At 35.0% G+C, this 24,299-nt stretch overlaps 1 protein-coding gene across 9 annotated transcripts in view; it reads left to right on the top strand.

Moving 5' to 3' along the window:
* LOC123566576 (uncharacterized) overlaps positions 1 to 24,299 on the top strand; it is a 322,257-nt gene that overhangs the window by 280,248 nt on the left and 17,710 nt on the right. For 8 of the 9 annotated variants that reach the window (XM_045360815.2, XM_045360814.2, XM_045360813.2 and 5 more), the window contains one exon: positions 21,318 to 21,451. In XM_045360815.2, coding sequence (XP_045216750.1) covers positions 21,318 to 21,451 — 134 coding nt within the window. The remainder of the gene's footprint in view (positions 1 to 21,317; positions 21,452 to 24,299) is intronic. The other variant, XM_045360822.2, reaches the window with a different exon arrangement.

The following is a 24,299-nucleotide window of genomic DNA, read 5'->3' as shown; positions in this document are numbered from 1 at the left end:
GAAAACCCGGACCCCCAGCTTAAAGGTCAAGGTCACAATTTGAGGTCAAAAGTCAACAGGGATTTTTTCCTGTCCGGTCCATAACTCTGCCATCCATGAAGGGATTTTAATATTACTTGGCACAAATGTACCTCATAATAAGACGATGTGTCATGCATAACTTTCAGACCCCTAGCTCAAAGGTCAAGGTCACACTTGGCAGTCAAATGTTAACATGGCATGAATAGGGTCTGTTTCGTGTCCGGTCCATAACTCTGCCATCCATGAAGGTATTTTAATATTACTTGGCACAAATGTTCCCCATGATGAGATGACGTGTCTTGTGCAAAACCCTGACCCCTAGCTTAAAGGTCAATGTCACAATTGGAGGTCAAATGTCAGTAGTGTTTTTTTCGTGTCCGGTCCATAACTCTGACATCCATCAAGGTATTTTAATATTACTTGGCATAAATGTTCCCCATGATGAAACGCCGTGTCATGCGCAATACCCAGAACCCTAGCTTAAAGGTCAAGGTCACACTTGGAGATCAAAGGTTAATGGGACATTTTTCCTGTCCGGTGTATAACTTTGTCATGCAAAAAAGGATTTGAATATTAAATGTTCACCACTATGAGAGGGAGTGTCAAGCACAAGAACCTGGTCCCTAGGTCGAAGGTCAATGTCACACACAGATGCCAAAGGTCAGATACAAGAATGACTTTGTCTGGAACACTTCTTCTTCATGCATGGAGGGGTTTTGATGTAACTTGGCATAAATGTTCACTGTCACGAGACAGATTGTTATGCGCAAGAACCAGGTCCCTAGATCTAAGGTCAAGGTGACACTTAGAGGTCAGATGCCAAATTCGAAAATGACTTTGTCCGGAGCATTTCTTCTTTATGCATGGAGGGATTTTGATGTAACTTGGCACAAATGTTCACCACCATGAGGCATTCTTGTTTTTTAGAGTTATTTCACTTTGTTTTACTATAAATAGCTTATATTGTAACTTACTTATTACAGGCCGTAGGGAAAAATCGAGACCAGTTTTCTATGGTACAACATGCATGTTACACCCACTTTTTAGGTGTATTTTGACCTATCTCTACCTGGTAAAGAGTTTTGTGTGGACTTATATGGATTTTTTTACTATAAATAACGTTACCTTTTTGATAATCGGCCAAAAATGCTATATGAAAACAACTATAGGGTTTTATATATACAAATTTTAATCCATGTCTTTTGTTTACAGTATACTGTATATATAGTACAATATTGGTTATACATCATTGACAGATATCAGTTCATTATGCTATACTGCAGCAGAGAAAATTAGGTGCCTTCCAGTAGGGGACTTTGTATTGCATGGCAATACTTCATTCACTTGTTTCATTCAAACTTCAGATAGTTGTTCCACATTATTAGCCACATGATATGACACATAGTGCATTACTTTTGCAGGAATGTTCAGTGAATTATGTCCCGTTTGTACTTATTTATTGTTTTGATACACTTATCTATCTCTGTTATTACTAAATACATTTGACAAAGATTTAATCAATTGTCCTGTATCTTCATCCATATTGGAATAATCAGACAGCTCTAGCTTCCTCAGATTTGCCCAGTTAGCATATCCAGCAGCACGCTGTCTCCTGTGACAGCTCTTGTCTTGCTTCATGTGCATCAGGGCATTAGTTGGACATGTTGTACTTAAGTGATTAGGCATTTAGGGCTTTTTAATAAGTATATAGTTTTATTACTTGCGGGTTTAACAATTATTTTAGTCCCCTACCGGTGGAACACCGGAGGGGACTATAGGTATGCAGTCCGTTCGTCCGTCTGTCTGTCCGTCCGCAAATCTGGATCCTGCAATTACTGAAGTATTCAAGCTAGGTTAAAAAAAAACTTGGTAAGTGTATAGAAGGTAGTATGTAGATAATGTACGTACATGACTTATGCTTGTAGGTCAAAGGTTATTGTCACTGTTGAAGGTCAAGTAAAATTGTTTCCGCTCCATAACTTATATATGCATTGATGGATTATCTAAACAGTACACACAAACGTTCCCCATGATGAGACAATATGTCAACACATGATCTATGCTTGTCGGTTAAAGGTCAAAGTCACTGTTTAAGGTCAAGTGAAATATGGTTTCTGCCCCATTACTGTTTAACTGCATTGAAGGATTATTTATTACTACACAAAAATATTCCCCATGATTAGACTATTTGTCGCGCACATGACCCATGGTTGTCGGTCAAATGCCAATGTCACTATGGAAGGTCAAGTAAAAATATGTTTCCGCTCCATAACTTTTATGTGCATCAAGGGATTATTAATAATTAATAATACTGCACACAAATGTTCCCCATGATGAATCATGTTTCTTGTACATGATTTATGCTTGTAGGTCAAGGTCACTATAAAAAATTTAGTAAAAATAGTTTTTGTTTCTTAGCTCCTAAATGCTTGAAGTATTTTAGTCTGAACACTGTTACCAACAACCACAAGGGACAAACACTAACAAAGTTTTATACCGGTAGAGAACTTCTGTATCGCCACTGCAGTACTCTGTCACATGTTTGTGCAAGTTTTACATATTGTACACATTTGGCAATGGTACATGTTTAATATAGGATTCAGTGAAGTACACAAAGCAAAATAAGGTAATTACGGTGATAAAAGTTCTGCAAGAAAGCAGGCAATCTTTAGCTTGGAATAATGGTAATTAAAAGTGTATTACGGTAGAAATTCTAATGCTTCATGAAAACCAATGATTCGCGGAGTAATTTTGGAAAGTCTATAGTTTTGTAATTAGAGATCAAGGCTTATGACGAATCACTAACCAAATAGTTTATCATGATTTCCTTATCATACACCCGAAGGGACGTATTATGTTATGACCCCGGTGTCCATCTGTCCGTCCGTTCGTCCGTCCTCCGTATGTCTGTCCGTCCGTCCGTTAGCAATTTCGTATACGCTCTGTTATTCTTGAACCCCTTGAAGTATTTCGAAGAAACTTGACACATATGTTCACCACATCGAGACTACGTGCAGAGTGCATGTTCTTGATGGCTCGCTTCAAGGTCAAGGTCACACTTAGGGCCAAAGGTCGTATGAGTGTACTTCCTGTCCGCTCTGTAACTATTGAACTGCTTGAAGGATTTTATAGAGAATTGGCACAAATGTTTACCACATCGAGACAACGTGCAGAGCGCATGTTTCGGATGGCTCGCTTCAAAATCAAGGTCATACTGTCCGTCTGTTAGCAATTTCGTGTCTGCTCTGTAACTCTTAAACTGCTTGAAGGATTTCGAAGAAACTTGGCACAAGTGTTCATCACACCAAGACGACGTCCAGAGCGCATGTTCTTAATAGCTCGCTTCAAGGTCAAGGTCACACATAGGGGTCAAAGGCCATATGAGTTTGTTCCCTGTCGGCTCTATAACTCTTGAACTGCTGGAAGGATCCTAAAGAAACATGACACATATGTCGACGTGCAGAGCGCATGCTTCGGATGACTGTCCGTCCGTTAACAATTTCGTGACCGCTCTATAACTGTTGAACCCCTTGAAAGATTTCGAAGACACTTGACACAAATGTTCACCACATTGAGACAGACGACATGCAGAGCGCATTTCTGGATGACTCGCTTCAAGGTCAAGGTCACACTTAGGTGTCAAATGTTATACCTTTGGGCGTATATTGCTCCGCAATTCGGTGCTTTTGTTTCAAAGTATCACATTTAAAAAATCATAGTATCACAGTAAATATTCACGTATAAAGCATAGTCTTCAGAATTATCACAGTATCAGCGTAAAACTTCACAAGTATCACTGGTAAAACTTTACACTTATCATAGTTAAATCTTTACAGGTATCACAGTCAAATTGTCATAGTTTTCATTGTATGGTATTTACAAGTATTACAAGGAACATTCACAGTTAGCACAGTTATCTCTTCACAAGTAACACAGTAAGAATTTAAAAGTATCACAAGAAATAGTTCATAAGTATCAAAAAAAGAATTTTACAGTCATCACAGTACAAACTTCACAGGTAACACAGTAAAAACGTCACAGTAAATCACAGTAAAAACTGACACGTTCACTGGAAATATTTCACAGTTACCACAGTAAAATCTTCACAAGTATGAAACATTGCTACAATAGAGCAAGACCACTTTGCTCAGTTTGTACATATTGACCCTTTACTAAATATTAACCCTTACCCTGCTAAATTTCTATATTGAACTTGTCCATCTTTCAATTTAGGCAGTACCATTAACTGTTGAAAGGGATGCTTACCAAAAAGATACTGCCTACGGGTTGTATAGCTGGTGGTCAGACTGACGGTATGGTCGCAATAAGAAATAATAATTTTATTTATGTCCTTACAACTGAGTTTACATTAAAATATACAGAAACAAATGCTATAATTTGTTTATGAATTCATCCTGTGACATAAGCTTCCTTAATCTGTCAGAAAGAATGTAACTGTGGGATGGGGGAGGGGGTTGGGGGTGCTAATATCACCGTGGCTGTCTTGTTTGTTTTCCTGTTAAATGTCTTTAATCTAAATAACCAGCCTAGTTTTATTGATTTAAAATTCATATTCCTTCTTTAAAGACTTATTGACAAATCTAAGTTTATGTTGTTAGTATTATAGTATTTTTGTTAAAACAAACGTGCTACTAGTATTTAGGTTCGACACTCTATAAATTGAATACTATCGACGTATTCATAGAATTGTGGAATAGCGTTATTATGATCCTAACGAATGATGTCATTATACTGCCCGCAATTCTAATTCAGCAACAAGAACTTAAAACCCTGTCTTCGCTTTGTCTGTGCGTTCTTGTTCTTAAACAAATTACACAAGTACAAAACGAACAGAAAGTAATTGACAAATAAGCGTGTAAAACATAAACGTTAGTGTAAAAATGAAAACAAGAAAATGAAACATTCAACGAAATAAAAACACAGAATTGAATTGTCAGCATTTTTGTTGTGGTTATACCTTAGGTGATGTATAACTTATTACGATAAGGAAATAACTCAAAAGAATCAAGTTAAGGTAAGATTAATCCAGCGACAGGCTATGAGCCGTCTCTGACATCTTCCAAGAAATGATAAATATTAACGTGTTTGGGAGGAACAAGTTAAACATTCAGTTACGCAGATTAAAAAAGAAGTGTTTAATGTCGAATTCTGGTTACACGTCGTTCCATGAATGTTTAGTTCCTACAGATCTAATCTTGGAGAAATAATGTGTTCAGGTTTTGTAACGAACTGTCAAATTCATCACCGTGTTTAAGCCTACAAGGTGACTGCAGGATTTGCTTGACTCAAATTTTCAAATCATTCTATGGAATTAATTCGTCATTAAGTGTCCCAGGAGAATGAGTGTACAGCTAATATATCTAATTTCATGTTCATTGTTCGTCAGTCATTGAAAACAGTGGAAACGTTTGCGCTATTTTCAGGATGTTCACCTTAAAGATGATCACCCTCCGTCCGTCGTCCGTCAACAGTTTTTTTTTTTGTAACCTAAAAAGCACTATTTCTTTCACAATGTTCTTAAAACCGATACAGACTTTTTTTTTTTTCAAGAAAAAACAGCAGGTGTAATTAGTCAAAATTGCCACATTTTGTACATGTCGTTTTCATACACGTAATGTTTCGTGGTTTCAAGATCTAACGAACGTTCAATAATGTACAAGATTGTTTTGGTAAGACTATGGCCCTTAAAGTGAGTCAAAATTGCCACTTTTAAATTGGCTCAATGGTAACAATATTATATAAAACCTAAACTCTAATGCCAATTGTTTGATTCTCTATAATTACGATTTCAAAAGTCAAGTCATAATTGTTACGTAAATGTTCATATTGGATATAATATATCTTAATATTTTATAGGCTGGCTGATAAGGTTGCTCAGATATCCATCTTTTGGCCAATGTTTTGATATCTTCGTAAGTTTAATATGGTACACGTAGTTCCTTTAAAGGTATTATGAAGACAAGATATGCATTGCATTCATTCCATTGGTAAAGGCGAGAAAGTGATTGATTTCAGCGAATATTTTTGCTTATCCGCTCAGTAATGTTGTTCCATGTTACTCAATTCAAATTTCATTTATAGGTTATTTAGATAGGTTCCCTGTGCGAAATCTGATTTATCATACACTAGTTACGGCGATATACATAGGAATAAAATGATAAATTGATTACACATGCTTGGCACCAAAGCATTCTCTGTCAGTTTCCATTAATATCTATCGGGAATTAGGAAACTGAGGCAAGTGTAACTGACAAGGCTTGTATAAACTGAACTCTTGTTCGCAAACAAAATCATCCCTGATTTAAGAAATATTATAAACGTTTTAAGCATATATATATAAACAATACGAAGAGATTATACGCTTGCGGAATAATTTCAGAGGGTAGCTAGATTGAATTATTACACAGGACGTATAACCGATTCGGAGTGTTATAATATATTGAACAGCAGGGTCCTACTATATTTTATTTTGATTCTAGTATGTCTTGTATGGAAACAAGTAGATGAAATTGAGAAGATCTACTTCAGAGCGCTTGTATGGCGCCAGTTGTAAAAGCTCGACGTGACGTCAAGATGTTACCGTGTTTTAGTAGCATTATAATACGGTAAGGAACACGTCCTGCAGAATAACTGGAGTACATAGACGCCTTGTGAGTTGTTCTGAGCGCCTAATGCCATGTTATTGACTCTATGTATTAATTAATTAATTGTTATACCATTCTGTTATACAATTTCGGCTTTAAATATATAATGACTTTTCCGTTGAGTGCTCGTCCAAATATACATGTATCTCCATATAGTACAAACTCCATATTGACTTCAACATTCTGTCGCATCGTGTGACCGTTCCGTCGCATCGTGTTATCGTGCTGTTGTATCGTGGTATCGTACAGTTATCGTAATACGGGTCGACAGTACAAAGACGCATATTTGAAATATTGATTTTGGGGTAAATAGTGCATGACAGATCTTGTTTTGTTTATTCCTTAAAACCGTGATAACTGAGCGACGGCTGATGGTAGAAAATGAACAAAACAGGATTCCAAATCAACACTTCTTTTTGTATTGTTATAACCTTATCTATGGCTTTGTTTATTCTCTAAATAACTATTTCTGTTGTTGGCACCACCTATAGACAGGTTTTGTATAATTGATACAAACTCCAATATCACTACACTAAAAGTCATGTAATTAAAATGTAAATGAATCCGTTATTTAGATATATTTTACAAACAATGGCATCTTTCTCATTTACATACAGAAATATACATAAACACCATGTTCTGCAGACAGAGTGATGAACGAAGTACAACAGTAACTATTTAACAATTTAATTATCAGATTGACAAATTAGTGTTGAAAGAAAACATCAGCTATGATTGCTTCTTTTTGAAAACAATAGCCAATCATATTAATATGTATTACCCAGCAAAAAATGACTAAATACAAATGTTTAATATATATTTTATTTAATTAAAGATTGGCACAAAATTGTCATGACTGGATTAATATTACTAGTAAATATATAGCTTAATAAATGCAGTTGAGTAAAAACTTGAATTGAAATTATTCAATATGAATCGACGTTGTTTCTTGCCCCGTCCACGATCGCAAGAGTTTTATGATATTAAAAACGCTGAAACACATCTTTGTCCCGACACCGGCGACAAATGTTTAAAACAGACTTTCTGTATTTGTGCTTTGTTCGTCATTAGGATTCAAAGCATCTGGTTGTAAACCCAAATGTTTCAGCTCTCTCCAGTCACGACGATGGGTGATATCCTGCAAATATAAAACAAACACGAGAAAACCGGGCAGGGTTGGGAGGGAAGTTTTTAAACTAAAATTTTTGTTTAAAGTATCAATGACTCTACCTCGTTCAGTGGACTCAGAATCGAAAAGACTGGAATCTGGCGAGACGGGCGTTTATATACCTGACCCAGAATTCCCTGGTCACGTGAAGGTATGGTGTACAAGTGGAGTCATTTTTGCCGAGTAAAGAGTTTAACCCTAATTCGGTTAAACTGAATATTGTGTATAAAATTATCGTATTAAAATAGTACATCTTTGTCAAGTTTTGTTTAGTGCTTTTGTTTAATTTTTGGGAAAAATGAAAACATAGAGCCACAAACTAACTGATAACACCGGGAACTTTGGCTCATAGAACTGGAATATATTGATTTTATAAGCGTGTCTGAGTAGTAAACGGTTTTTATAACCGGAGGGACAGCCTTGTGTAGAGGTATATATGAAATACCTACAGGCCTGAAACAGGAAGACTTTTAAGACCAGTTTTTGCTTTGACTTTCATTGTAGCATTTTCAAAGATATTGTAAATTATAGAATCAAAGTTTAGAACGTCACGTTGCACACTTGTAACTTTCTCTTTAATAATATGACCTCACAGTCCGTACTTGTAACTATTTTCATAAGGGATTAGGTTACTGTCTTTTAGAACTTATATGTGTCTTCGGAGAAATTGCAGAAATACATTAACATAATATATCCTACAACTGATTATGTTTTTTAACTGTATATATAGTTTACTCTCAAATTATGTTATAATTGTGGAACTGCAAAGAAGATTACATCGGGGAAACTGCCAGAACATTAGAGACTAGACTTAAAGAGCATGTGACCAGAACAAATTCTGCCATACATGAACATTGTCAAAACACCGGACATACCATCAAATCTGAAAACACAAAGACTCTGACAAGTGAAAGTGGACTTATCAAACGCAAAGTCAAAGAGGCTATAGAAATAAAACAGCGGAGACCATCGCTCAATCGAGACGAGGGCCTGGAGCTTCCCCCCGTCTACGGACCTCTCCTCCGATCACGTGACCTTCCTACGTCACGTGACCTACCATAACCGGTCAGTCAGTGCTGAAGGCATACAGACACTAAATAGCCTGAGCACCTATGAAAAAATGGTAGTCGCATAATGGCGGATTCAAATAGTTCTCAGTTTTTTTTGCTGTAAGAAGGATTTTTCCTTGAAATCATTGCTATATATTGGTTGAAATCATATTGCATGCCTATACTTGACATACTGGTAGCATTTGCATGTTGAAAAAAGACTCCAAACTGATTTAACATGTGAAATTTATTCATACACCCCTACCCTAAATTGTGATTGTCATTTCAGTGTAAAAATTACGGTGTGTCCGTTTGACCAGAAATATTTTTCTTGCATCAAACATGACCCCTACTTTTCTTTAGATATTTTTACAGTATAAATGTTGCTCTACAAGAAAATGTAAGTTAAAGAAATTTAAAATGGGTCTAGGTGTGTATTGCAGCATTGTGAAAACTTGTCATTTTATATAGAATATATAGTGGTGGCTATTTAGTGTGTTATAACCTGAAGAAGGCAGTGAGACACTGCCGAAGATTACACTAGGTATCGATAAATGTTTGCTGAGTACTGGAATTTCTTCATTAAATAATATATCCTGTTTATTCTGCCAATTCACTTGCAATAAAAAGCCTACTCTCCCGATGCGCACCTGCATTAACGTAACGCAGTAATATAATTTTAAATAAACACCGAGAATGGTCACAAAACAAAACGAAATGTACAATTTCATCATTTATGTGACTTTTGAGTGACGTGTAATGTGCAAAAACGGATCACAAAAGTCACAAAATGACGCTGAAAATTCAACAATTGTACATAAATCTTGGATATGCTTAATATATTAGTGAATGACATTAAAGGGAAGTGCAGTCAGCATGAAAAAAAAAAACAACAAAAAACTTTGTCTTCAAAATTTATTAGTAATAAAATCTCTTTTTTGTATATATTATTGTATAATTTGTTTGTATATTAGATTTTTAGCTGGCATTTGAAACAGTTTTGTTGTCTAAATACATTAACTTACCTCCCATAATCATGGAACAAAATCTTTTTTCGTTTGTTTTTTATTCTAAACAAATATTGTCACATTGCCTGTCTGTAGGTTATATTTGGGATCTCATTTATAGAAGTTGAGAGTAAACTATATATACAGTTAAAAGTTAAAAAGTCAAAAATGGAGAGATGTTGTTTTCATAAACAGCAAAAGTTTTTTGTAGGTCAGACTTGTTTGTTTTGTTTCTTTCTTTGGAATTGCAATGTGGTTTTAGAAATTGAACAAATAAAACTCAGCATTGAAATATTGTATGTATTAAAATACGAGTGCGTTACGATTCTATTGACAAAGAAGTTCCTACAAAGGTAAACTCCTTAATAAATTCATTTCCCGACGAAGATCAGTCAATTTCAAGCTTGAGATTACGGGAGAAGAATTAACTTCATAATTAGAATAAACGAGTCGCGAACTGATCTGTGAACGTTAGTTACGATAAAGAAATGCCAAGGAGCATTGTTGGAATTATACCTTATAAGAACTTATTGTTTTTGTTACGGAGCCGAATGATTGTTTATATTGAAATGTCAACTAAAATCAGGACTAGGTAAATGGCATGTACATCTTTTGTCAAAACAGTAGTCATTTTAAAATAACCTTTTTTTTAAATCTTTATTCAAATCATTGGCGATTATTTCTTATAAAGCCAAAATTAATCTAAGATGTAATTTGCGATTATTAGACGTCGTATGCGTTTCTACATATAGTGGCAGAATGACAGCACACGACTTAGATAGCACACAAGTCTAGAAATAGATGTAAGGTTGTTAATGGTCGTATTCGTCTGGGTCTTTCGTCGGGAAAGATTTTGTCAACGTTTCTTATTCGACTGGTTCGTTGAGGTTTATTTGGTGAGAACAATTCCAATCGTTTTGAAACTGCCGTTATATTATTTTTTAAACTCACACAAATAATTTCCAAACACAGACCTTTATAAAAGGAACTTCTCATTCATTTTCAACTTCCAAGTACAGTTTTTATTGAAAAATAAGATCACTATCGGTGAAATAGAACGCATTCTAAAATTTGAAAAGTATTTGTTTACTGAGAGACGTTATTAACAATTTTTCGAACATTTCTGCTATGTACATGGACTATATGAATACATAAGCAGTATTGTGTTGTGTGCAGTTTTCCGTTCAGCTGCACATTATTTTTGCTAATTATACACCCTTTTCGGTTTTCTCAAGTGAAAAATGCCACTGGCAGACAAATACCGCCATTTTATTCCATATCTTGCAGTACAATAATTGGCTGTCATTTGCAGTAAACAAACCTGCCCTGTATAGAAAGTAATGCTTGCACAAAGTCGCGAGTGTTTACATACTGCGACACTTGTGAGAGAAAATGTTCTGCTAGAATGCTTGGTAAGGATTTATTTAGCAAGAATTATTTACCATGACACAGAAAAAAGATCATGCAATGTAAGCATAACTATTTACCAGGAACGGTTTGCATGAAAACAAAAAAAAGATTATTACATGTAAGTTTTAAATGGTAAAATTGCGGGCATACTTTCTGATATTTGAATGAAATTTCAACGCAGATATCCACAGGATAGAGTTGATATGTGAGAGGTCAATAGATTGTGTTCTTATACATGTAAGATATGGTAAAGTAACATGTGCCCGTATTCTAATGAACTCATCAAAATCATCTTTTAAGGTAGAGACAGGATCGTAGATTTGTTTTTAGGAATTTCTTCCCTTTGTTGTTCCTGTCCTTTGGGCTTCAACAGTCAAGTTTTTTAAATTTTGGTCCCATCCTCTGATGTAACCCTTCGGGCGTATATTGCCCCGCTTGGCGGAGCTCTTGTTTAAATTTAGTACATGACTATAAGCTAGTTCCCTGTCATATTGGTCATATTGACTTCATCGTGTCTGAATGGTAAAGGTCGCTGGCTTCTAACCACTAGACCCTCACCGATGTAGGTTCGAATCCTCGCTTTGGATGTAGAATTCTTCAGGTCGTTGGTTCTACCCAAGTGCCATTCCATGCCTAAATATTGCAAAGAACCTGGAATCTTTCTCCACCAAAAGAAGTCACCATATTACCGAAATTGTTCCTGTGTGGCTCTAAACGCAGTCAGAAAAGTTCATTTGAATTTAGTCTATATATAGCAGATAATGGAAAACAGTTCGAACGGTTCTGACAGGATGTTAAAAATGATGGCCATAGGAATACCTAAAATATCGAAATGTTGCAGTCGTTTATTACCTGCGATTTTGCTAGGTACCTCTATGCTGCTTTGGCAACAGTAGAACCGTCAATGTCTTTTTAATCAGACCTTTGTATCTTAGAATAGACAGTTGTTTCCACTAACTGTGGTATATTTCTTAATTTGCTGGACTCAAATGTGAGCATTAACACATAAATGTTAAAGCAGAGACAAAACAAATATTTCTTGTAATTAGCAATCTGCACGAATGTTGAAGCCATGTATATTGTATGTTTCCTAGTTTAGATCAGCATTTTGTTACTCATAATGTAAAATTAGCCAATTTTATTCCATTCTTTGTTGTTTTTTGTTTTTGTTTTTACGTTTTTTTTTTCGGAAGCAGCATCAATTGCAGCACAGAAAGCGTTTAATGGTGATTATGAGCATGTATATATACTTCCTTTTGAGATTGCTATAATAACAATAATAACGATGATGATGATGATGATAATATTACTGAATGAATAATTACAATAACTTTATTTCCTAGTGTGGTGGACAGATAGCTCAGCGGTTTGCACACTGGCCTTCCAATCCTGAGGTCGGGGGTTCGATCCCCGGCAGCTACTCGGGAATTTTCAGAAACGCTTTTCAATGTTTCCCACCCAACTAGAGGTGTACTGGTCAGGAACCCAGGCAATCCTTGCGTGTATCAGTGCTATACACTGGGCACGATAAAGAACCAGGCTGTCTATTCGCAACGAGCTAGGATAAGTTAGCCGGACAAGCCTGTATCTGATTTCTCATCTCTTTGTCGTGGGGGCTTTGTCTCACTCTGTCCCTCCGGTCAGATCGCTCTGTTTCTGTGTACTAGTAGAGTATGAATTATGCGCCCTGTGTGGCTGCATTTGAACTATGTAAAGCGCCTTTGAACGTGAAATTGATCATGAAAAGAGCGCTATATAAATCTGGTATAATAATAAATATTTAAGGAAGATAAGATACCTGGCTATAGACATAGACGGTGAAAGACATAAACTGGGACACAACGTATTACAAATTGATTCTAAGTAGTATAAATGGAATGTAGCACTATGACTGGACATTAACAGCAGCTTAAACGTGCAGATGTTTTTATGCCCCCGAGCATGCAACGGTTGAACTGTCTGCCCATTTGTCCGTCCATTTAATCGTCGTTTGTCCGTCCGAACGAGATTTTAACGTTTTATCTACAGTCAACACTAATGACACGATTTAGTTCCTACTAACACTCAACAATCCTTGTGGCAAGACCTACAAAGTGACCTATATATAAATTACATTGACCCTAATATGGCCTTCACTGTCAAACTTAAAACCGTACTAGACAACATTTTTGGCCCTACAACCCACCTAACTTGCCTTTGTTGTTGTTGTTGTTAGCTCACCTCAGCGTTTTACTCGGGTGAGTTATTGTGATCACCCTGTGTCCATCAGTGTCAAAATTTTACACCTCCTCCCTCTTAAACTACTGATCAGAATTACACCAAACTTGGTCTGTAGCAATGCCTTCTGTTTTGTTCAAATCGAACCACTTGATTGATTTTAGAGGTCACCAAAGCTAAAAATAGAAAGATCTGTGAACGACCCTGTCTCGTGAACCATTTGATGGATCATCACCAAACTTAGTCTAAATCATCATTGTAAAGTCTCATCTTAGATATATTCAAATGATTTCGCTTGACTGATTTTAGGGGCCACCAGAGGTGAAATAGAAAGTAGTTTTAAACAGTTTCTCAATATCATCATAAAACTTGGTATTTAGCATCCTACAAAGGTCGTCTTGATTTTGTAATAATTTGAAAATGTAAATGTAACATCATTATTATGAACTGATATCTGATAAATCAAAAATAATTACAAATTGTTATCTGATTGATAAAATAAATTACATGTGTAATTAGTGCTTGATAAGATTCTACTATTTGCATATTTCATGTTTGTTTTCATTTTTCCCATTCAAATGTCTTGATTTTTTTAGATGCACGACTTACATGTATTACCTTAAAATTTTCAAGCAAATTAACCTTGAGAATGCTGGAATCTGATTGAGAGGCTTGTGGAAGTGCAAGTCAGATCAGGTTGATTGTTTTATTGCCATAGGCATTTTTTCCAATCAACCCTGCTGACTTCTACTGATAAAAACATGTAGGTTTCCTGGTTAAAGGCGTACGCTAGAGACTCTGTATATGAGATGGGGGAAGTTTTTCCCAATAACAGATTTTCGTCAAATTTTGGATATTGAAGGACAATCATCTTAAAAAATGATATACAATAAAAGTCATAGGTCACTAGTATTGAAAACGGCATTAGCCCAAAAAAATCCGCCCCCCCCCCCCCCCCCCCCAAAAAAAAAAAAATAAATAAAAAAAGATATTGCAAGAAATAAATTAAAATCATGTTGTGATAGTATATACAACTACATATAAAAGAAGAGAATATTACAGAGACAATACCACCAAGAACTTTTAGTGCAAAACAATTGATGAGTGGAAATAGATTTTATGTTTTAAAATCTAAAGTCACACCCAAACAATTATGTCCTAAGGAAGGTCCCAGGTGCCACTTCACAATTTCAAGCATAACCGAGCACGTTTGATAGAACGGCTGACCTTCTATAAACCAGTCGGATGTCTTCTTCACGTGAAAACTTCTACGCTACAAGCGAGATCTCGAACCCACTCCGGTGATGAATTAACCGAGAAGGATCTGTCATATAATGCTGTTTTTAGTGTAGCAATTTTGAGGTGTTCATTTCTATAAGTGTATCGTGGTGTCATGTTATGTTTAGATAAACAGGTTAGTTTATAAGTGTAACAGATCACTCGTTTAGTGGGACATAGCCGCCTCAGTTCCCTGAACATGTCCGCAGTGAGTGTCACGGTGTCCGCTTTAAGCATTATCCTAGCAGCAGATTTATGGAGCTTAGCATAATCCTTTAACCTTACCGTGATTAATTCTGTTTAAAATATGGTCTCTGTCTTGCCGCCTTTTTCGGCTAACCTATTGAGTCAGTGCCCAGTGCTGTTATTGAAGATAATGCGACGAGACTGTTGTAAATTTAATTTAAAGATCTCCGACATACAACACAGTATTTTTACTTTAACATTTGAGATGCAGATCAACTTTGATTCGAAGAAAATGCACAAAATTGACATGCAAAATAAGAAGAGATTTAAAAGAACAATAGTGAAACAAAGTTAAAACAATTTATTAATAACTGAATTTAATCCGAAAGATATAGAAGTCTCTTTATTGATGTTTGTATCTCATAACTTTTCTATTGTTTTATGCAGGTTGTAACCTGAAACCTTGTATTGTATTACAGAGATCACAATTTATTTGTCATGTTTCTTGAGAAATCTATAAGACGTTTTCCTCATATTTAAGCTGTGATTTATTTACTTTAGCTTTTCCGTAACACGGATTTTCCATGTTTTCCCATAAAATGTTACAGAATACAAGTAATTTTATGCAACATTTTAAAAATCTTCGAGGGTGGTAATTGGAGCTTATCAGTTTTTAAAGAATATTGAATACTTTTGACTTTATTTTCAAAAAGAAATATTCCATTGTAAAGGCATGCGAAGACGTAATTGTAAAGAGTTGTCAAGTTAACATATACTATGTGTTATGTTTAACACAAAAAGGGTTTGTATTAATTTAGCCAGGTCCAAAAATGAAATGTAACTATATATTTTGAGCAAACATTTATGTACCGTTTTTAGCTCGACTATTCGAAGAATAGTCTAGCTATTCTACTCACCCTGGCGTCGGCGTCGGCGTCGGCGTCACACCTTGGTTAAGTTTTTGCATGCAAGTACATACAGCTATCGTGTAAAGGTATATAGCTTTGAAACTTATTTATTCTTTTTCTAGGTCAATTACCAACCTCACTGGGTTAAGTTCCATAACTCTAACATGTATTTTGAGCAAATTATGCCCCCTTTTGGACTACTGGTTAAAGTTTTACATGCAAGTTACTATCTCCAAAAGGCCCATAACTCTGACCTTCATTTTGGCCAAATTATGCCCCCTTTTGGACTTAGAAAATTCTGGTTAAAGTTTTGCGTGCAAGCGCATACAGCTATTACTAAAAGGCATATAGATTTGAAACTTATTTTTTCTTTTTCTAGATCACTACCTACCTCACTGGGTCAGGTCCCATAACTCTGACATGTATTTTGGCCAAATTATGCCCCCTTTTGGACTTAGAAAATCCTGGTTAAAGTTTTGCGCGCAAGTACATACAGCTATTACCAAAAGGCATACAGCTTTGAAACTTATTTATTCTTTTTCTAGGTCAATTACCAACCTCACTGGGACAAGTTCCATAACTTCTTACATGTATTTTGAGCAAATTATGCCCTCTTTTGGACTTTGAAAATTCTGGTTAAAGTTTTACATTCAAGTTACTATCTCCAAAACTAATGCAGATATTGAATTGAAACTTAACACGTTTCTTTGGGGTTATAAAACTAGTTGATAGCATCAAATCCCATAACTCTGATATGCATTTTGGTCAAATTATGTCCCCTTTCAAACTTAAAGCTCTTTTGAGTAATAATTTCCTGCTTCTGTGACATATTTCGAATAGTCGAGCTTGGCTGTCTTACGGACAGCTCTTGTTATTATTTTAGGTCATTTAATCATGCATTTACTGATGTAATGAAGCCTTATGAAGGTAAAGTAGCAATTATCGGTTTTCTAATAAAGTACAACATTCATCAAGGCACATAAGCCTTCAAGGCGGATACTGGATTATCAAGGGTCAAGCTTTCCAATCATTCTAAGAAATTCATTAGCCATTAAGTATCCCGTGGGGATAAGTTGGAATCTAATTATCTACTTTTATTTTCCTACTTTTAGCCAAAACAGGCAGAAATCTATATGTAGAATGTATTATTTGCTAAAATGGGTTATACATTGATGGTTTCGGAGTATTATCCGTCCTGTCAACCTTATAAGGGTAATTATGTTTCGATTTCAAGAGCCCTCTGAGACTAATATTACCCGACAGTTTAAACACTTGGTACCTAGGTATGTTACATTGAATAAAGGTGATTATTATATAGTAACAAAATTGAAGATAGACTCCTGTAAGACAAGCTAGTGACTGGAAGCATGCATTATAACTGGTTACTGGATTGCCTTTAGATGTTAAATGCACTCTTAATCTACATTAGCTAGCAATCATAGATATGACCGTGCCATTAACATCAGCCTTGTCATTGCCATTATAACAGCACGCCCCGGAAAATCAGACGTTGTCCGGGCATACGGATGGTGTATATATATATATATATATATATATATATATATATATACTCCAATATCTAATGATAGTGTGATTGAAAGGCATTTCGTTGATTTTTTTTCTTTAATATCTCTCTTATATAAATATCTCACTTATATATATATACAGATATACGTTAATTGTGGGTATGGACGTATAGCTGCAAGGTCACTTCCCGATTTTTCCTTAATGAATATCTTTTTCACAAATAATATAAGAATATAGTCTGAACAAACTAGAAACTCATACAATGTTATGAGCCCCTGGTTACGGGGCGTTTTCTCCATACAATGTGCAACGTTCTTGCGGAGATATTTCAAATTCTCGTACAACTTGATAAGCGAAACCATTTTTATACTCACGCAATGTCACAGCTGAGGAAATTAGTTACCTTTTGCAATATGATTGTCTGATCTCATTTATGCTTGTAGTATTTTCAATATTGTATGGTGACATGTCTCTGAACTAACCAGACACCATTAAATGTTGACCTTTGCATTAGATTGCATTGAACATGACTGCTGGCCAAATAATTAGTATTGACTGTGTAATACAGCATTTCAGTAACACTGCATTATGAATTCATGAGCTAAAGTAAATATAAACGTATGTGATGCAGAATTGATGCCTTCCATCGAGATGTTCTTGCATATTACATTAATATACTTTACGTGTAAAATGTATTGAAGAACGGACTGTGATTTTACAACGGGCCTGTGTGACTCTGTTTTCTTACTTGCATAATGGTTCATTGCTCGAGCATGTTTGACGGCAAAATCGCCCAGTCTTTACTCGAGCATATAACGGGAAAACACTAATAAATGACTATTATATACCTATATAAATTCTGTAAAAAATTGTCTTGTATTTCACAATTAGATATAAACAGGCAAAAAAAGATTCCGTATTGTATCTTTTAATCTCCGTATTGTACCTTACCGTATTGTATGCTACCGGACTACTTTCGTTAATATGAATGCCCTGACACAGTTCTATAAATAGCGCACATAAAACTTCACTTAGTTCCATTTTAATATCAATAAACATTGAAGATTTTGTCCAATAACAAAACAACAAACAAAAAGGTAGAGGTACATAATAAACGGGTCATTATAACAGTTGCTAACAGATCTGGGATTTTGTATTCCGCTCTAGTGAATTTTGCAAGGACGGATCCTATGTGGCAAAAATCCACTCGAGCCGAATACAGCATCCCAGATCGAGCTACTGTTATAATAACCCAATTATATTGTCCCTTAACGTCATTAAATTTCCATGAAATGTACGGGAATATATTTTCTTTCGAATTATCCGTTTTGGGACCGAAATACTTTTACGCTATGCCACGAAATGCGCATAATTTTTTATATAAAAAGATTATTTAACAACAGCACGTGAACGCGAGATTCTCTCTGTTAACATGTTTACTCTCCTTTTAAAATACCCCCGAAAAATGTCAAGAACAGCAATTTAATGCTAGAAATATTGTTCATTTGCCATCCAGCACAGCTTTTGACGAAGCATAGCTTGACACAAAGTTTTCCCGAATGGTATCAACATATATCAACATCCGCTTTTCAATGTTCTTTATATTTTTAATTTTTTTACTTTAAGTTTATGACTAAGTCGAAATCTGGTGGTCCAATATTACTTACAAAGGCATTGGCCTCCAGATCCTGCGACAACAACAAAAAGAGAAACTATTTAGATATCAGGAAATTAATGCTATAATTCTTAAGAAAGCTTTGAAACTTAATTACTGATAGACCATATACATGTTATGGAAATACATGTGAATTAGTTGTTTTACTAATTTTTATATTGAAAATTAAAAACTGCTTAAATTATAAATATCTGTATTTAATGATCGTTAAATACATATTCCTCTATGGTGTACTGGTAAAGACAGCGAGAAAGTTTTTTTCTTGATTTGGCATTTTTAAGATAGTTTAGAAACAAAAACACACATTCTTATGTTCATAATATGACCAAACCTCAATTTTGCCTTGAAGGGTAATGGTAAATATGCGAGCGATTTAGGGTAAACATAGTTCTCTTTGTTTTTGTTAAGTAGATGTGGTTGCATACGATATCATGTAACTTTAACTTATTTCATTAATTTAATTTGTATCAAAAATATTGTAATACTTAACATTAAGCTTTGTCTTTGAACTTTGTGGATATATTGGATATCCATTCTTTCAGCCATTTAAACTGGCGGTTTTCGTAGACTAAAGTAGCATTATCTAGGCATGTTTTGATATGATGGTATCGTGATATACATTACCTAACCATGTAGTTGGAACTGGTTTGAGATATACATTACCTAACCATGTACATGTAGTTGGAACTGGTTTGAGATGCATTATAGACTATGCTACAATAACGTTAGCGCATTTTACCATCTTCACAATACGTTGGTATCTTAACCCTACCGGGCTCGTGCACTAATCAATCCCTCAGGATTCTCGGGCACTAACCAATCCCTCGGGATTTTCGGGCACTAACAAATCCCTCGGGATTCTACCGATGCTACAATAAAAAAAACATGCGTTATCCCTACAATATTACTCTATCGATACAACAATGGCGTGTTGCGTTTTGTTATTTCCATTATATTTCTTCAAATGCATTCTTTATACGTTAGGGAATGCTATTGTCTGAAATAAAATCTTAAACTGACATTGCTCGGAAGAGTTAATGATGGTGAAATGATGTAATCTCGTTTATTTTCTATATCATATTTTGTATCATATTAGTTCCTTCTAAAGACTCTGGAGCACTTGTCTTTGGTTAATGATCTATTCGTAGTCGGACCTCGTGCAATACAATAGAACAATTGAGTTATGGAACAAAGAATACACTCGGGACATTAAACAGACTTGTGATTCCATTAGGGTCTGTACGTTAATATACGTAAAAGAAACGATATGGTGAGATGTCCACTCGAGGGAAACGGATATTTTGAAATCGTTATTGTGTGACCGTAAAATACCATAATAAGGAATTAGTGTTGTTAAAACACATTGTGTCCAAAACACATTGTGCCTATGCATAAAAAGACTTTGTTCTAGACTCTTGAATCTGTCTTCTAGACATAGGCACAACACTTTCATGACAATATGTTTGAAAATGAATAAACTATTGAATCACATTGTATCAACGATTTGTAACAGACCCCGGCAGTCAATAATAGCAAAATATTGGTTGGCTTTGTACATGTTATTAAACCTAGCGTTTAAGGACCTTCGTGTCCAAGCGTTTCACCCGCACTCCGTTGTATGGTTCGAAACTTCGCTTTTATGCGAGAAAGCTACCTAAGTGAAACTCGTGCCTGAAATAATACTTGGAAAGGCACACGTGGTCTTCTTCCACCATCACAAGCTAGAAAACTGAGGTATGACCGTGCCTGTTTGACTTAACACAAAACAAAAACAATTAAATTTAAAGTTAACTTTAAATAATAGGTAGAATAACTAGACCCGTGACTTATGGGCACTGTCAAACTGCCTTAGAAAGAATAGAATTCATAGTGTTGGGGTACTATCTGCGCTTGCTTTTGAAACGGGATGTGATATTGCTAGTAATGCTCACAAATCCAACGAGTATTTTTAAAATTGGTTAAGATGCAATCATTTTCCGAAAGAAGGGTAATGTAATTGTGAAAAATGTTAACAAAAACACAACCAACTTCATACATGTGTAGGAGGCATAACTTTGAACCAGTGTATGTTTCCTCCCTAAGAATCAAGAAAATAAATTGTGAATTATTCAGTATCAACTAGGTCTGTTAAAATTGTATCACTATCACTGGCTTTTATATTATAATTTTGCATCACGTATAATGTATAATTGTTTGTATGTTACAGGTACAAGTTACAGCGTAAAACATGACGGTGAGCCATACTTTCTAAATACAGAAACCAACATTACAATCCACGAAGGAGATCTTGCTAGATTAAAATGTCGTGTAGCGAATCTCGGACCGAAAATGGTAAACGTGGTAGGCTACATATTGTCTTGTGTATTTATTTTTTCCTTAGGTCAAAACAGGTCTGTTTCTGATCAAGCGACATATCGAATGTGTTACCTTCTAAAATTAATATAACCTCTGTGTTACTGTATATTTGCTTTAGTTTAGCCCTCGTTTCTAACAAATATTAAAAATGATATTTGGAAATATGTATAAGTTGTCATACCTTGTTTTCTGCTTCATTTCATAGTACAATAATGCAACAATGTAAGGTTTCAAGATTCTTTGTTAATTCCTTTATGTTACCTTTTTAAAAGTTTTGTTGAGCTGAACAACTGTTTCACGATTAGAAATTGATACTGTTTTGACCTTGGCAAGTAGCGTATAAGAACTTGAAAATTACTAAAGCTCAAGTCATTTCTAAAGAATATCCTATATTATATTATTTTATCAGCAAAACTTTTATTAGATCTACCTGTTACCGTTTCTAATTGTCAATCTTTTTACTTCCCTAGAAATAAAGGTGACTTAATATTCATATTAAACATCACTGAAGTGGAACTATGAACTGTTGCCCTACGACAGTTTGTTAACACTTTAGGAGTGTTACAGCAATGAGAGTATTTTTTTCTCTGTCAGTTAAATTAATCTCTCTCTTCTTAAATTATTGTATTTAAGAGTTAAATTACGCCTGGAAAAATGTAAAAAACAAAGTGAAGATACATTTTTGTCATGTTACAAGACCCAGGGGACGGCATAACTGATCACATGTCCACAAATCATTTAATACAACTCATTTAAGTATTTTCCTTCCATTTGATGACAGAAAAGAATGTCCGAAAAACAGAAATAACTTGTTTAGTGCCTGTTTATTATCTATTGGCACCACTTTGCAACAACTATTGTGAGATGTGAATCAAAACGAAATAAACGACAGGTCGGTGTCCGTGAAGGCTGGTGGGCAATTTCGATATATATTTTAATATAGTTTTGAACACGTTCTGTATTGTTGTTATTGATAAGTATATAAGATTCACACATATCAAAGGGGATTCTGTATTGAATTCCATCTGTCAGTTTAAAACCTGTAAATTTACGTCTCATCGAGTATTACTTTGAAATTCGCAATGCATGTAAGTTATCAAACATGTACCAAAAATGAATCAAAAATGAACTCAAAAAGTCTTGTTGTTGGAAAAAACAACTATTTTAGAATAAGATCAAAATGAATATAAGAAAGTTCTAATAGGCTGCTTGCGGCTAGTCGAGTGATGTATTTAAGACTCGTGTACTTGTATGGTCTTGGTAGTGCGAAGATTGTTTTGTTTGAATATAGATCATCATACGTTCTATGTAAGTAGCTTTGCAGTTGAAGTTGCAGAAAACGTGTATCATATGCATGATAAACACTGCCCTTCATATTATATGAAATTATTTGCAACTCATAGCATGTTTGATATGAAGACACTTTTTTGTTATATGAACTCCTCAGTATCAGAAAACAGACAATGCAGGGCCATTGAGTGTGAGGCAGTTTGTGCTAGAGATTTTTGAAACATTCTCGATTATTCTAATTAAAAGCACTTGCTTTAATTAATGTTATCCTGTTTACCACAAGCAGTATTTTAAACATTTTGTCTTAAGTTTTGATGCATTTGTTTGATGCATTTCTTTGTTGGTTTGTCGGGTTTGAAATAACACCGACAAAGTAATAGTATGACTTTGCAGCTTTAAATGTATTGGAAGAAACTAATAGCCCATCTGAGACATTTCGGGTTGGGTGACTGTGGGATAGAACAAGCGACTTTACACAAGCAAGTTTGATGGCTTCCTCACATGACGATCCATGTAAAGCTTGAACATCCAGAGAGGAGAGTCCAGTGATTTGAGGCCATGGACCTTAACTACTCAGTCACTTCACTGTTTGTCGACTCTACATCTTTTACATTTATTTAGTTTGCTGGATGTTCATGTACCCTATAACCTAAATTGGCAACAGCTAAATGGTATTGAATGCCCATGCCTAAATAATAGATTGTTTAATGCAAGTCTGTCTTTAACAGTGTTAATTGTTAGCGCCAAACCTTAGCTATACAACAATTCTATTGATGTTGCTTCCTTTTCAAGAGTGGCAAGGAACGATTACACGTTCCGTTAATGTAGAACAGGAAACTATAAAGCGAAATATCGCACTCAGGCGCATTGTCGTTTTCTAGCCCTTCATACTAAGCTTTATTTTGAAAATAGCGGGAGTTCTACATATAAAGCCTTACATAGCCAGGAATACGTATGAAGCACATATCTAACTAAACTTTATCATTACCTTGTGCACATATACAGCATGAATTCAACGTCAATACACAATGTATCCCATACTTTTTATTCGAGTAAATTGTTTTATAGTGGAGTTTTTTGTATTGTTTACATTATCTTGAATTTGAAACCTTATATTAATTGTTACATTAGTATTTCCCCTATGCACAATATTCATTAGTCTCACATTCATCTAGATAAAGAAAAATCCTATTCCTCGTGTGAACAATTATATATTTTGTAATTTATGATCTGTAAAAAGGTATGTCCCACTAAAATTGTGTGCTTTTTATGAAACAAATCACATTTTCCCTGCGCTTATTTGATTCCTTGTTCGGAACCTGCCTTATACTGTTGAGAATGTCAAAACGATTATAATTTCGTTCCGTACTTTTCCTTTTTGTCTATGTAACTGCTGGTGCATTTTTTAAAAATCCAATTGACAATGATATTAACATTTTGTAATTAATGTACATTTGTATCTTATTACTTTTATAAATCCGTGGCTTTACATTTAATTTTATTGGTTCGATTCTACCCTGCATCTAGGTCATTTTTATGAATA

This window comes from Mercenaria mercenaria, chromosome 8 (genome assembly GCF_021730395.1).
Source record: "Mercenaria mercenaria strain notata chromosome 8, MADL_Memer_1, whole genome shotgun sequence".
NCBI lineage: Eukaryota > Metazoa > Mollusca > Bivalvia > Venerida > Veneridae > Mercenaria > Mercenaria mercenaria.
The sequence above is the reverse complement of the archived record's forward strand: the minus strand, read 5'-3'. Positions and strand labels throughout refer to the sequence as shown.